At 40.1% G+C, this 13,883-nt stretch overlaps 1 protein-coding gene across 1 annotated transcript in view; it reads right to left on the reverse strand.

Annotated features, from left to right (window-relative positions):
* Window positions 1-13,883, reverse strand: part of LOC122805303 (pre-mRNA-processing factor 39-like) — a 1,105,266-nt gene that overhangs the window by 1,022,734 nt on the left and 68,649 nt on the right. Inside the window, exon 2 of the mRNA XM_044075391.1 lies at window positions 1,918-2,192. Within this exon, the coding sequence (XP_043931326.1) occupies window positions 1,918-2,192 (275 nt within the window). The remainder of the gene's footprint in view (window positions 1-1,917; window positions 2,193-13,883) is intronic.

Here is a 13,883-nt window from a genome sequence, read left to right on the forward strand (position 1 = left end):
AAGTGCAGAAATGTCCTAAGCCTTTTTCTTGAATCTGAGAAATCTTGTCCCTGCCATTGGAATTGTTCTCTCATGGCATGTAAGGTTTCCCCAAAGGAAAATTCCTCTGGCGGAGAGGCAGATGGAATGGATTCTTCAGCATCGGAATCTTCATATGTAGACCAAGGAGCCTCTGGCTGGTCTGTAATGTCCGAGTCATCCGCAGAATCATCAGAGGACACTGGCTCGGGGGGCTCTGCTCTAGATCTCTTTTCTGGTGGCTGAGAGGCCCTGTCTGGGTGAGATTGGGATCCCCTAATTAAGGATATTAAATCCTCTGCCAGAGTAAGCATTTGTGAACTAGAAGTGGGCCTGTGTGAGGGGGGCTTAACAGGCACTGATTTAACAGTTTTGGCTGCTTTAGCCCTGGCAAAGGCCTTAATAGACATGGCTGCAGGAGGCCTAGCAGCACCACGTGCTGGGGTAGAGACATCCAAAGGGATGGTGTCTGATAAATCACTAGGAACCACAGTAGTAGGCAAAACTTCTGAGGCCGATTCAACTAAGGTAGCAGGAGCCTCAGTAGTAGTCATGGATTCGCTGAAGATTGACCGGTATTCTCGGTTTCGGCCGAAACAGAGACACCCGCGCCTTGCTTAACCGTGGTTTCGGCCGAAACCGCGGACCGCGAGTGTCGGTCTTTTTCTTTGCGTTTTTTAACAATTTGGGAAGTCGGAGGATCAGACGGCATAATGTACGCAAAATCTGAGCCGAAAAACTGTTCAGCAAACTCCGACCGACGCCTAAGCTTTCGTCGGTTGAAGGAAGCACAGGCCGAACAGGCTGCTACGTCGTGGTTTGGGCCTAAGCAAGGCAGACAGTAAGAGTGGAAATCTTTATGAGGTATTTGTTTCCCACAAGTTAAACAGTTATTGACTTTTTCTGACATCGACTGAGGCAAGAAAGAGTCCCCAACGGGGTACTTAGCTTTTTAGAAGTCTTCGAAGTAGTATTCGGTAGTAGTAATCTCTGGATCTGACCGACCGGCACTTGCGAACAGCTTCTGCTTCGGGCGCCACGCGGCAAGAAAGACTGGGGAAAATGGCGTCGGCTGATGCCTTTATACCCGAAGACCAGCAGAGATGACGTCGGGTGAAGTACGACATCAGCCGAAGCCGGACCCAGACTTTGGAATCCGGCCGACCGAAGGGCTGCCTGACGACAGGACAACCCATTTGTTATGACTGCAGATGCTACCTTGAAGGACATCTGCTCTCAACTTCAAGACAAAACACAGACTTGCAAAAGGGACTTTCTAAGTGTGTGTGTGTGTGTGTGTGTGTGTGTGTGTGTGTGTGTGTGTGTGTATGTGTATATATATATATATATATATATATACATATATATATATATATATATATATACATATATATATACACACATGTATATATATGTATATATATGTATATATGTGAATGGCGGGGAAAAGGGCCTTTCCAACAAAAGACGCACAGGGCAAAAACAGTTCTGCAGGCCTTCAAAGGACTCATCAAACATCTTTCTCCAAAAACTGGACTACTAACATCTGCTGAAAAAAACTTCATATAATACATAAAACAGACACTACTATCAACATACATGCCTTGATACACATGCTGGCTATGGGAAAGTACAAAAGCATTACATGAAAGAATGCCATGGACCCTTTCTAGTGGCAAAATGCCAAACAAATCCTGGCATCAAAGGAGCAGCTCTACAGATGAAGTCAGACGAGATTTTCAAACTTCACCTTAACTCTTAATGTTTGAAAAATGTAAAGCAGACAATGGCATTTTAATAGTAAGACTATATTCTTGAAGTTTTTCACAAAACCTAGTTAACTTGGGTATGGGAAGCACTTATATAACATGCAATGAAAAAAAAAAAATACAAGCTTACTTCTTGCTCTACATATTGTAGAAGATCAGTCCAAGATGTAAAATCCAGAGGGTTCTCCTGGACAGCTTTCCAGTACATTTCAAAGTCTGCTGGAAAGGGACTTGCAACATCGTCGTCATCACCTGCTGTTGCATATTCAACTCCAATTGAGGCCAGACTAGAATTTTCACTCAAAACATTGTTAGCTGTAGTATCCAACCCATTTTCAGTGACAGAATCTTCCTTCTTAATGGTACCGTTACTCAATTTCCTCTTCAGTTTGTCTTCGGCAACACCTGAAACAGAAAATTTAAACAAAACATACTTAGCATTATGCCTCTCAGCGATCCCTTTTTCCAATAAAACGTTACTCTACCCCAGTTAATTTGAGACACATTTTTAGAAAAAGTGAGCTGTCTTAAATAAAAAAATAAATAAAACTACCCATTTCAGTTACATGTTTGTCAATAAAATAGCAGTGGAAACCCTTTTTTTCTTACAACTTTTTAATCAAAAAAAAAAGTACTGATATTAAAATCCCTTATTTTTCTATCAGATTATTGGGCTGAATTTCAAATCTATACATTACATCCAATTTTTTTCATGAAGTGATCATCTTGCGTCATGTACACAGTCTAAACTTCTCTGGCAAGTATTTTACAGTATTGGAAAAAAAAAAAAAAACATTTGTGCACAATGTAATCTCAACGATACCACAAACCCCTAAAATTAGGCACAGGCAAAATGTTTAAGGCAAAAAGATACCTACAGGCTTCATCCTGCAGCTTTGGCTTTGATGCCTTCATCTCCAGATGCACACAGGCTGAGGATGGGTAGCCTACTTAACCAAACACTACTCCCTAGCCAACCCACAAAAAGAAGCACTTGTGCCTGAAAAGGCTTATCCGCTTCAAAAAGTAAAGTGGATATTCAATAAGACAGCTACAAGAAGTTCAGCAGCTTAGTATTTTTGTGACAGTAAATTATCTCCAAAATCAATAAAAAATGTAGCACACTTTAGGCTCCCATGTGAAGGCCCAATTTTATGAAGTCCTTGAAAATTTTAGAGCAGTTGAACACTAAGTATGAAAGCACAAATGTAAAGAAAATGTAGTACATACACATCTAAAGAATAATGTACAACACAGACTGCAATTAAGTATTTGCCACACTTGTTTCTGGAATGTGGATAAAAGAACTGCAAAGAAGAGCGCATCAAACTACCTGATCCACGATACTGACATTTACAATAACGATACATCAGTGTGCTCCAGCCATATTTCAGTCCACTGAGTTCTGCCTCCTCTACCCATAATCCCTCACTCAACTGCAATTACCTCAGAGTTTACCCTATTCTTTCCTAGCTCACATCATTCAATCCCAACAGGAAAGTACCAAGGACACCAGAAGAGGAGGAAATTTAACCTTCTCAGCTCAGTCCCACGATCGAGCAACTTGCCACAATGGCAGGGACAGGAGGGATAAAGAAACAAACATGAATCTATTGTTGCAGTAAGTATATAACTTTCATATACGATGCTGTCTTTTCCATCTCAATTCAACCTGTGGGACAGAGTCTCCAGCCACATAAAACATTAGGAAGGTATTACAGAAGGATACTGCACAATACAGCGGAACAAAAGCTGTGAACCTCTCCTAAATGCCCGATTTGTAGTGGGACACACACATGTGAGGACCCACACAAGCAGCAGCTGCACAAAATTCCAAACCAGCTTTGGAGAACACAGCTAAGGGTTTATAATGCAAGGGCTTTTTTTTTTTTTCAAATTATACCCGAAGGAAATACAATCAGTTAGCCACTTGACAGAGTAACATTAGACACTGGCATGCCCAACCAGGCCTTTGTAAAGGAAACAAACTGTTATAGTCTTTCTGAAAAATTTGTTTCTGTTCAAGTAAAACCTCAATTGTTTAGGTACATCAAGACAACGCAGTAAACATTCTCCCTTGTTGGAAAATTCAAGAAACACTACTGGTAATCGAATGAACCGATTCAAATTGTTCTCCACAGCCATCCAAGGGGAAAAGGCAAGATCTGTATGGAGGGACATCCTGTCTTTATGGAAGACAGAATACAGAGGTACCAAAGACAGGGCCTGCAATTCTGACACCCACTAAGTATAAAGTCTTCCAAGACAGTATCTCAGTCAGCCATAGCAGAAGGTTCAAATGGAGGTGCAGCCAGCAAAAGGAAAATCCCATGGTGAAGCAGGCTTCCAGACCAGAGGATGCAGCAAAGAATTACCTTTCAGGAAAGCCTTCAAATTTTGACAGCAGACAAAGGCATACTGCCCATATCAATGCAAAAGATGGAAATAGCTGTGAACAGTACCCTAATATTAGAATAACTGAATCATGAGTTAAAGCTGCTATAAAGTCCAGAATCACCTCCAAATGGGGCTGAAAAGGGATCCAAACCCTTAGATGGAAGAAGACAAGTGAAACGTTTCCACTTACTAGCGTACACCCTACCTACAGACCCACTTTGTGAAGACAATATGCTCTCTACCCTTTATGACTGGAGAAACCATATAGTTAATGAGAGTGCCTGATGGTCAGTCAGATCCAGACCGACCAGGTGAGAAATTAGATGTGGAATGGGATCCAGAACCCAAGGAGGGTACATCGGAAGAGGCCAAAGAAAGGGGAAATCACACCTGACAAGGCCAAAAGTGGGTAATTAGGATTACAGCTGCTTTGCAACAGGTTGCATTTTGAAGAATAATCAACGGGGTCACAGGGTAGGTGTACAGAAGACCAGGGGGGTCCAAGCATACTTAAGATCATCCCTAGGTGACTGTCCATGAATAGGGACCAAGGCCTAATAGCAGCTGCACTTAGAGATGGATAGGGATGTGAACAGATCACAACAGAGTGCCCCATCACCAACAAATCTGAGTGGAAACTCTCAGATTCAGGAGCCACTTCTGAAAGTTTGTTTCTGCAGAAACTGTCTACCAATATGTTGGACTTCCCTGGGATGTGCACTGCAACCAGAAAACAGAGAGATGAAAATCAGCCATTGCCTGACTCTGATGGTTTCTCAACCAAGAGACAAGGAATAGGACCCCCCCCCCATTTGTTCAGATACCACATAGCAGGTTATGTCATGTCTAAACTGAAATCACACCCTTTGTAAGAACATCCTCAAAGGTCTGGCACGCAAGGAAGACGCTGAAGTGGAGATTGGACTGTCATCCTTTCAAATTGCCCCCCCCCAAGAAGGGAGGCATCTGTCATGACCATGCCCACTTGGAGGGGGGGCATAAGACAAGCCAGTGGGTTTTGGTAAGACAGCAAGGAAAAGGCTAGAACTCACAGGGTCGATACAATGGAAATTGCGGGTTTTTGCAGTCTGAGAAACTGTGTTTTAGTAGCAGCCTATGAACTCTCATCATTTCCACAGGGAAGTGGCTGGACCTCTCTGATAATGGATTGTAATACCAAAGGAGCTACACAGCTGGAGTAAGGTGTCCCTGGCTGACTAAGGATGCTCTCGTGAAGGTGGTTAAGAGCAATCACCCAGGTAAAAAAAGACTTAGAACCTCTGCAGCCTCAGCCATGCTGCCACAATACACGTCATACCTGGGGGCAGTGGTGGCACCAAAAGGCAGCAATCTCAGACTACTGGCTGCCAGCTGGAAGCACAAACCTCCTGGAATGTATTGCTGTGTCCTTGAGGTCAAACAAGTACATCCAGTTCTTCCTCCTGGGAGGCACAACGGACTGCATCATGACCATCTGGAACTTGTTCTGTAAAACAGAATGATTTAATTTGCTGAAATCCAGAACTTGCCCGAGGTCCTTGTTTTTCTTTGAAATCAAAAAATGTCAAATATACCCTAGATTCGTGTTGTCCGGGAATAGTGGCAAATGATATCGGAGGTAATCTTAGTTGAGCAAAGGAGAGTAAAGGAAGAAGAGCTCACCATGCTGAAGTCTTTAGAATATGGCCAGTCTCCAATCAGAGTCTGATCCGATAACCCACAAGTTGACTCCAGGCAGAAAAGATAACATGAGATACAAAACTAAGTGGGCTGTGCTATTAAAAGTATTCCTTCACGTCTGTTTTCTGTGAAATGGCAGCTCAGTTGTCAGGAGTAAAGTTATAAAAATCATCTCTCAGCTGTCAAGATTTTCGCAGAACTGTCCAGATTTTAGACTATTTTTGGTCCACTTTTTGTAAAATCTGTGGTTTTCTGGCAAATCAGAGGACTGAAATCACTAAATTATTACATTCATCTGAATTTCAGACTTAATTCCCTCCAGAAAGTGTGTGCTAATGAAAAATCATTTATTCCATCAACTTTCTAATTTTATAAGAGCAATATTTAAAATATCCCCTATTTTTGGTCCTTTGCCCAGCATTCCTGTGTCAACAGGCCGAAAGGTATGTATAATATCCACTTAACTCTCAGTCTAGGCAAATCTAACCATTCCTGAAAAATAATGTGGCCAATAAGATGGTCAATATGAAATGGATACCGACCGCTGACATAGTTCTCTTTAAATACATTAACACAATTTTAGAGCGACATCAACTGAATTATTTCACGCAGAGCACTATATAACGATGAAATATTTGTGGGTGCTTACTGAGAAGTACCCCACAGACTTCTGATGTGAAACTCTACTTTAAGTTTTGAATTACTGTGTACATCTTAACAGATGTTATGGAGAATTCTGGAGGTTACTCAATTGTATACCTTATAAAACATCACTGAATGAATGACCATCGCTGTCCCTACCTTCATGCACACTTGCCCTGCTTGGCTAATGTTAACAGTGCTTCACAATATAAACTGTTAAAAAAAAACATTTACTCTCACTCTTGCTCAACCTTCTTGAAGGTCACTTTCAACAGCAAAATAACCTTTCACACCATATTCTTTTTTGAGGTACTTATGTTTAATAGAATATTTTGACTTTAGCCCATTACACCAGTTTGAATTTTATTAAGCAAGCTTTGGCATGAGTAGTAAATGAATTTCCCTTGTATATCCAACTCCAAGCTGTGCACACTTTATATACCAGGGAACCCACCATGCCCAAGCTTCAGTTCTCCATTACTCCCACCTCTCAAATTACATAAATGTTTGCACAGCTTGCTGACACCTACATCCACACACACAGAAAGAGTATTACAAATTATACAACAACTGGCCATTAATTAATATTCAAAAACGAGCACACAGATTGGTCAGCTTAACCAGCAAGCCCGTTGTAAATCCGAGAATATACAGATGGAAAAAGGTCTGGTCACCCAGACTTTTTTCTATTAGTATATCTCATTAAGTGCTTTGCTTTTCTTTCCATTTTTTAATAAAAATAACAAACTGCAAGACCTCAAATGAACAGAGACAATGCAGACATAACTAAAAGGATAATCGGGTACGTTCTGCAAAACTACAGAAAACTTACCTGATTATCCTTTTATTTTGTCTATCCCAGCTCTCCCAAACGTTATAAGTTTCCCAGTGTCTTTTTTTTTTTCCCCCCAATAAAAAAAGAACAGAGATCTTCCTTTCTCCATTGCTTCCTTTGCACAGCACTGATATACTACGCAAGCTGGGAACACAAGTCCCATAGGCATGCAGAGTACATCAGACAAAGCCCCAGGATACCGGAAAAATGTGGAAGGGCACCATGGAGGCATTATACAAAGACATTATTTAATAAAGCAAGTATTTTTTTTCTGAAATAATGTCACTGTATAATAGCAATTCGCTCACATGATTAAATCACACCAACCATGGGTAAATCCTCAATATACCACACTGACGTAATCAGTTTTTGCGTAAGTACTTAACCATATCTCAACATTGTGATGCTTCAGTGTTTAATGGTGACCAATCCATGTGTTACTGTAAGTTCATAATCCCCAGTAGCTGTAGCGGCATAAACACAGCAACACCATCTGTCAAACAGATGGGCACACACCAGCAATGTACTTACAAACTGCATACCTCCATGAAGCAATGCGACAATTACAAGGGACCAAACAACGCAGTTCATCTTAGTCTAATGCACCAATAACCATACCAGCAAATACCGTACACTGACAGCAATTCACACACATGTAATGCACTACACAAAAGCTGCACACACAGTTTGCAATACCTACAAATCCCACTTTGTAAGCATGTGTGAATGGGTGTGCCTCCTTTGAAGGTTAGGTGCCGGGCTGGAAACTCTGCACTGCAAAAATCCACTGCCAATCATTAGCGGACTGGATATCTGCTGTGGCGACCCCTAACCGGGAAAAGTCAAAAGACATTACTTTTACTTTAGACAATTTGTTAAACAAAAAGGTTACAAGTCCTTATGGCATGACCATTAACCATGTGACTTGGACAATAATTTCTATGACCAGTTCATTTTTATATTGCCCCCAGTTTACCCCACTAAAATCTTTGTTTACAATCTGGTCACTTACTACCAAGCACTCTTACACCACCTGTATCACACACACACATAACGTACTAGGAAATTAGAGAACTGTCCACATTTCCACACTACAATGCCTACTAGGGACCACATTAAGTGGCTATACTGTGGCTTAAAGTTGGTAGCTATGACAGCTAACCCACTATACTGACATTGTCAATATCAAGTTACCAGTTTCTCTGTAGCTCTCCAGCCCTACTGTATGCCTCACTTATTCTTAAGAAAGCAAAACTCTCCATCTGTTACAATAAAAAATAACACACAACAAAAATGATAAGTGTACAAGCACATATAAAGTATATGCTTAATGTGAGTGTACACACTCACTGTACATATACAACCACAAATATTTTACACACACCACACCTAGCCAACCTTGTGTAGATGTCTCATCAATGAAGAGTCCTGAAAGCGAATTGGCTTGAGCTGCCCAACTTAACTTACACACAATCTTAAAACTGCACTAGAAAAACATCCAGCACTAAAAGGTACCCTGCAGCACTACTAGTCAAACAGTCACTCAACTAAGATCTTAGTAAATCAAAACAAAGCCTAATAACTCAGCACTAAAAGGTACCCTGCAGCACTACTAGTCAGACAGACACTGTCACTCAACTAATAAGATCTTAGTAAATCAAAACAAAGCCAAACAACTCAGCACATAACTCACTATACGAAAGTTATGTACTTACTATCACAGATCCAGTGTTCTCATTTTTATCCATTTCAACCTTTGGATGGTCAGATCTGACCTTGACACCACTTCCTGACTCCTCCCCTACCCATTAATTCCCTCTGTGAAGTCCCTTCTGTGGGCCAGCAATCAGTCTCAATCCTCACCACAGACACCGGTGAGGGATGTTCTCGGAACAAAAATAGATAAAGTATTTCCAGGTGCAGCTCTCTGAACAAAGCACAATTTCTCAAGAGCATACAGGAACACCCTCCCATCCTGGGGCTGGGATTCTCTCTCTCGCATCAGGCCCCAAATAAGACTCCCAACTGATACAGTTGTAGGGTTGAGTCTGCATCAGAGTATTCCAAGCCAAGTCCTCCACCACAAACTCTGAAACCAATGTTCTGTGCCCCTGCTCCAAGTAGCTGATGCTGACACAGACGCACACTCACCTGGGAAAGGTGGCACAGCTCTACCAACTATGCCCCTCCCCCTGTCCAGACTACAAGGTAGATTCACTGCCACCAGCCAGCTATTTTAAGGCTGTTACAACGGTACCCAATTACACAAAGTCAAGTTAATACTAATACAAATAATGGTGTTTGACTAATGCCGCAAGGCTTTCAGGAGCAGTCACAGTGTCACCAAGTACTCTCAAAAGGTTAAAATATTCTCAAAAAGACCAGCCACAATGAAAAACTTAAATACATTTAATAACAAACACTAAGAGACCATAAAAATATTAAATATCTATTTACAATAAAAACACCAGAGTTTCAAATCACAGGAAATATTAAAAACAGATGGAGAGGTTCTCACAGATAGAAAAAAAGCAATACTTAACTAACCTCACTACATTTTCCTGACTGATCTAAATAATTACTATTCCCTGGTTACTTACTAAAGCAAGGCAAGATGAAGTGAATGATCCTTCTTTGTCAGGTTTCAAAGACTGCCCTGAGACTTCTCTCTCATCTAGTATCAAAGCATCATTTCAGTGCTGACTTACAGAACATTACACACATTTGGTCATCTGATTTCTGGTCCCCACACCACCCCTTTTACTAGCAATTGAACCAGAATCTAGCGCACGTGCTATAACACACACACACACACACACCTTTGCTAAGATGTGTTACAGCATCTGGAAGCTAGAAAACCATTTCAAAAACTTCTATCCTTCTAGGGTAGCAATTAGTTCACCCCCTATGGACAATACAGTAGGATTCTGAGCCCTGGTTTTCACAGACAGTCTCCTGCTGGAATCAGAAATGTAAGATACTATCTTTATTGGCCTAAACCACGTAATTTATTTCCAGATTATTTTTCAAAGTTAGCTGGACTGAGGTTAACCTCTTCTCTTCCAGTATCCTCCGTTACAATACATTCATTTCAACAGCTACAATACAGTCTGACATACAGGTGTATTTCTTTTCTCTCAAGCAGGACTCACGGTTAGAACACTTTTAGCACATTTTTTTAACACAAGCAGCTTTACAAATAAATTTTTTCAACACAAGCATCTGTACAAATCAGTTTGATATACAAATGGTATACAGTTCTTTAGAAAACTCCAGATAGCTATGCTGACATACATTACACAACCACTGCCCTCTCTCTGGCATACTTGGTACTACATCACATTGTCACACCGTCCTCTCCACTGGAGTACCTCAGTCTCTGCTGACATATCACTAATGATAATGTCCATCCTATGACTGAAGAAACTCTAGGCGTTAAGGTTAGGGGACCATATTAAGGTGCAAACAGAAAAATGTTTTACAAACAGGGTGTAAGATAAGGTTTGAAAATTATGAACTCAGCAACGTAACTTATAAAATAAGCTGGAGAGACAGCTTTCAGGTAAAAAAAAACCCCTGATGCTAATAAATTAGAAATGAGAGTGTATAAATGGATAAGAATGGGTGTTGACCTTTATCCAGGTTTAAATCAAATGGGGTCACTTAAACCTATTTTAAAGTTTAAACAAATGTGTTTATAATGTATATATTTTTATATGCTTGAGACGAGTAATTTTTATATAATGAATTTTATATAGTATGAAATTAATTTTTCAAGTTATTTGTTGCAATTCTTGGAACTGTTATTTAATTGGTTAATTGAATTATTGGCTGTTTGTTATATAAAAAAGAGGGTTTCATGATCTGCTGTTGTCTCAATAAACAGCTTATTTTATAAGCTGCGTTGCCGAGTTCATAATTTTCCTGCCTGTTGCTAATATATGATCTAAGCTTTTATCTGCTCTTTGGTTTACAGTATCTAAGATAAGGTTTGTCAGGTCACCATGTACAGTCATTGACAATACTGGGAGGGACATTGAACTGGACAAAAATGAGAATGCAGATCTATTGTTACGGTAAGTACATAACTTTTGTATCCAAGGTACATTTTCAACCCATTCAACCTTTGGGACAGATTAACAAGATGAAGAACACCTGGGCGGCATTAAGGAAGAGCAATCCTAAGAATAGTGGAACCAAAAATAAAGTGTTCTGAACTGCACTTCTAATTTGTAATGACATACAAAGGTATGGACTGTGGATCATTTTGCCACTGCACAAATGTCGACAATGGGGAGTCTCTTCATGAATGCAATGTAGAAGTAACCAATGCTCTTGTGGAATACGCTTTTGGTTTTGAATGCAAAGGTAAAGCCCAGTTTACTATAAACAAAGGAAATGCATTCCGACAGCCATTTGGGTAAGTGCGATTTCTAATCTGCTTGTATCCTTTTCTATAGCTAAATTGGGTAAGACTAGCTGATTTGACTTCCTGATATCCTTAGTCCAATGTAAATAAAACTGGAGCTGTCCATGGATATCTGGCTCGTGTAGCACATGTTCTCTGTTTGAGCATCTGGAGGGAAAAAGACCAGCAAATCAATTGACAGATTCAAATTTGTTTTGGATGTCACCTTGGTAGAACAGAAGGATTAGTTTTCAAGGCTACTCTGCCTTTATATAAAAAAAAAAAAAAAAATACAAAAAAAAGCAAATATGGTAGTTTGCAAAACAGCGCTTACATTTCAGAAATCTGTCTAGCAGATAAAATTACAACAAGGAAAAAAAAGTTTTCCATGAGAGAAACTTCCAAGTCTACTGAAGCCGCTGATTCAAAGGGTGTTTGGATCAAGGCTTGAAGCATACTAGTGATATCCTATGTGGGAACTGGGTCTCTGATCTGAGGTCAGAGTAAGAAAGTATCCTTGAGGAAGGCTTTTGAGACTTTTGAAAGGCTATAAAAAAAAAAAAAAAAAAGAGTCACTGTGCTCCATGTGAAAATTTGATATGGCTGCCATCTGCACCTTGGCAGTGGAGAAATTGGACCCTTTCTGAAACTGCTTAGAAAGAAAATCTAAAATTAATGAAAAACGCACAAGGAAAAGATCCAACCTTTTCAATAAGGTCCAGAAAACGTTTTCCTCTTGCTTTTATATGTTATTTTGGTAGACTTTCTGGGAGGCAAAATATGGACAGCTCATGATGATAGCATGGCACCTCTGGCTACTATCAGAATGGGAGAAACCATGCAGTCAACTTAAGGGCTTTTAAATCCAGTAAAGGCAATCCAGATGGGCGACTTCAGAAAATCTAGATTCATATTCAATACCTAGAGAAGATATGTCAAAGGAAAGGGAAATCAAACCTGAGCCCAAAAATGGAGCAATGAGGATCACACTGGTTTTGTACCTTCTGGCTTTCCAAATGAATTTTAACAGTGGTACAGGGGGGAGCATAGACAAGACCCAGGGGGCCAATTGGGAACTACAGCATCTAAATCCGTGACTGTCCCTGTGAAGGGATCTCTTAAACCCTTTCTAAAAGATCGTGCATTAAAACATTAATTTTTTACTTCTTAGGTTATTATACAGTATTATGAAGTATATACGTAGCCACCAGATCCTTCATTTTTTGTATACAATCATGTATAATTGGTAGTCATACACATATACTGTTTATTTAATATTGTTTTATGAAGCTATGATGTTACAGCCTTGCTCATTAGATTTTTTGATTATTTAATGTTAACAATATTTTACACATGTAAGATTTTATGACTACTGACACTAAGTAGTAATTGATTTTTAATGGTCTGATTGTTTTTTAAGCACTATTTAAGCAGACTTGTCATTAATGTTTAGAAAGTCTGATGAAATGTTTTATACTAACGTGAAAGCGCTTACTGACTTTGCAAATTAAAGGATTTTTTTACTTTACTTTTGGTCAGCTTCGATTGTCTTGGTGTACCAAACTTTCATTTTTTTTATTGGCTTTTGCTTTGTTTGGTACTTTACCCTGTCTGTGTTTCTTTGTTTCATTGTCCCTGTGAAGGGATCAAGGCAAAATAATTGCTGCACTGGTTTAGTTAGGAGGCAAAAAGACTGCAGCAAGGTTGGCCCCAGTGGCTGAAAATTTGTAGCACCACTTGCGGCGGCAGGACAGTCAGCCTGTTAACTCATATCCCAGGGATGTCAAATGTTTATCAGAAAACAATGGGAAGACATTGCCCACTGACACAACCTGGTTAAGTGGGTAAAGATAATGTACCCCCTTTATTTGGTGATATACCAGAGTACTGCCATGCTGTCTGAATGACAACCACACCCTCAGAAAGTGAGTCCTGGAATGATCGCAACACTACGACTCCTCCTCTCATCTCAAAAGATATTGATGCGGATGGCCTCTAGGGATGAGCAAGCACCCTGAAGCATCTTTCCCACAAAATGCACACCCATCCTAGAAGGGAAGTATCCGTAGTTATTCTAACCCAGAGATGGGGGGGGGGCTAAAGGTCCTATCTTCTGTTACCGATAGGGAGTTTA

This window comes from Protopterus annectens, chromosome 6.part1 (genome assembly GCF_019279795.1).
Source record: "Protopterus annectens isolate FY-2018-M chromosome 6.part1, PAN1.0, whole genome shotgun sequence".
NCBI lineage: Eukaryota > Metazoa > Chordata > Ceratodontiformes > Protopteridae > Protopterus > Protopterus annectens.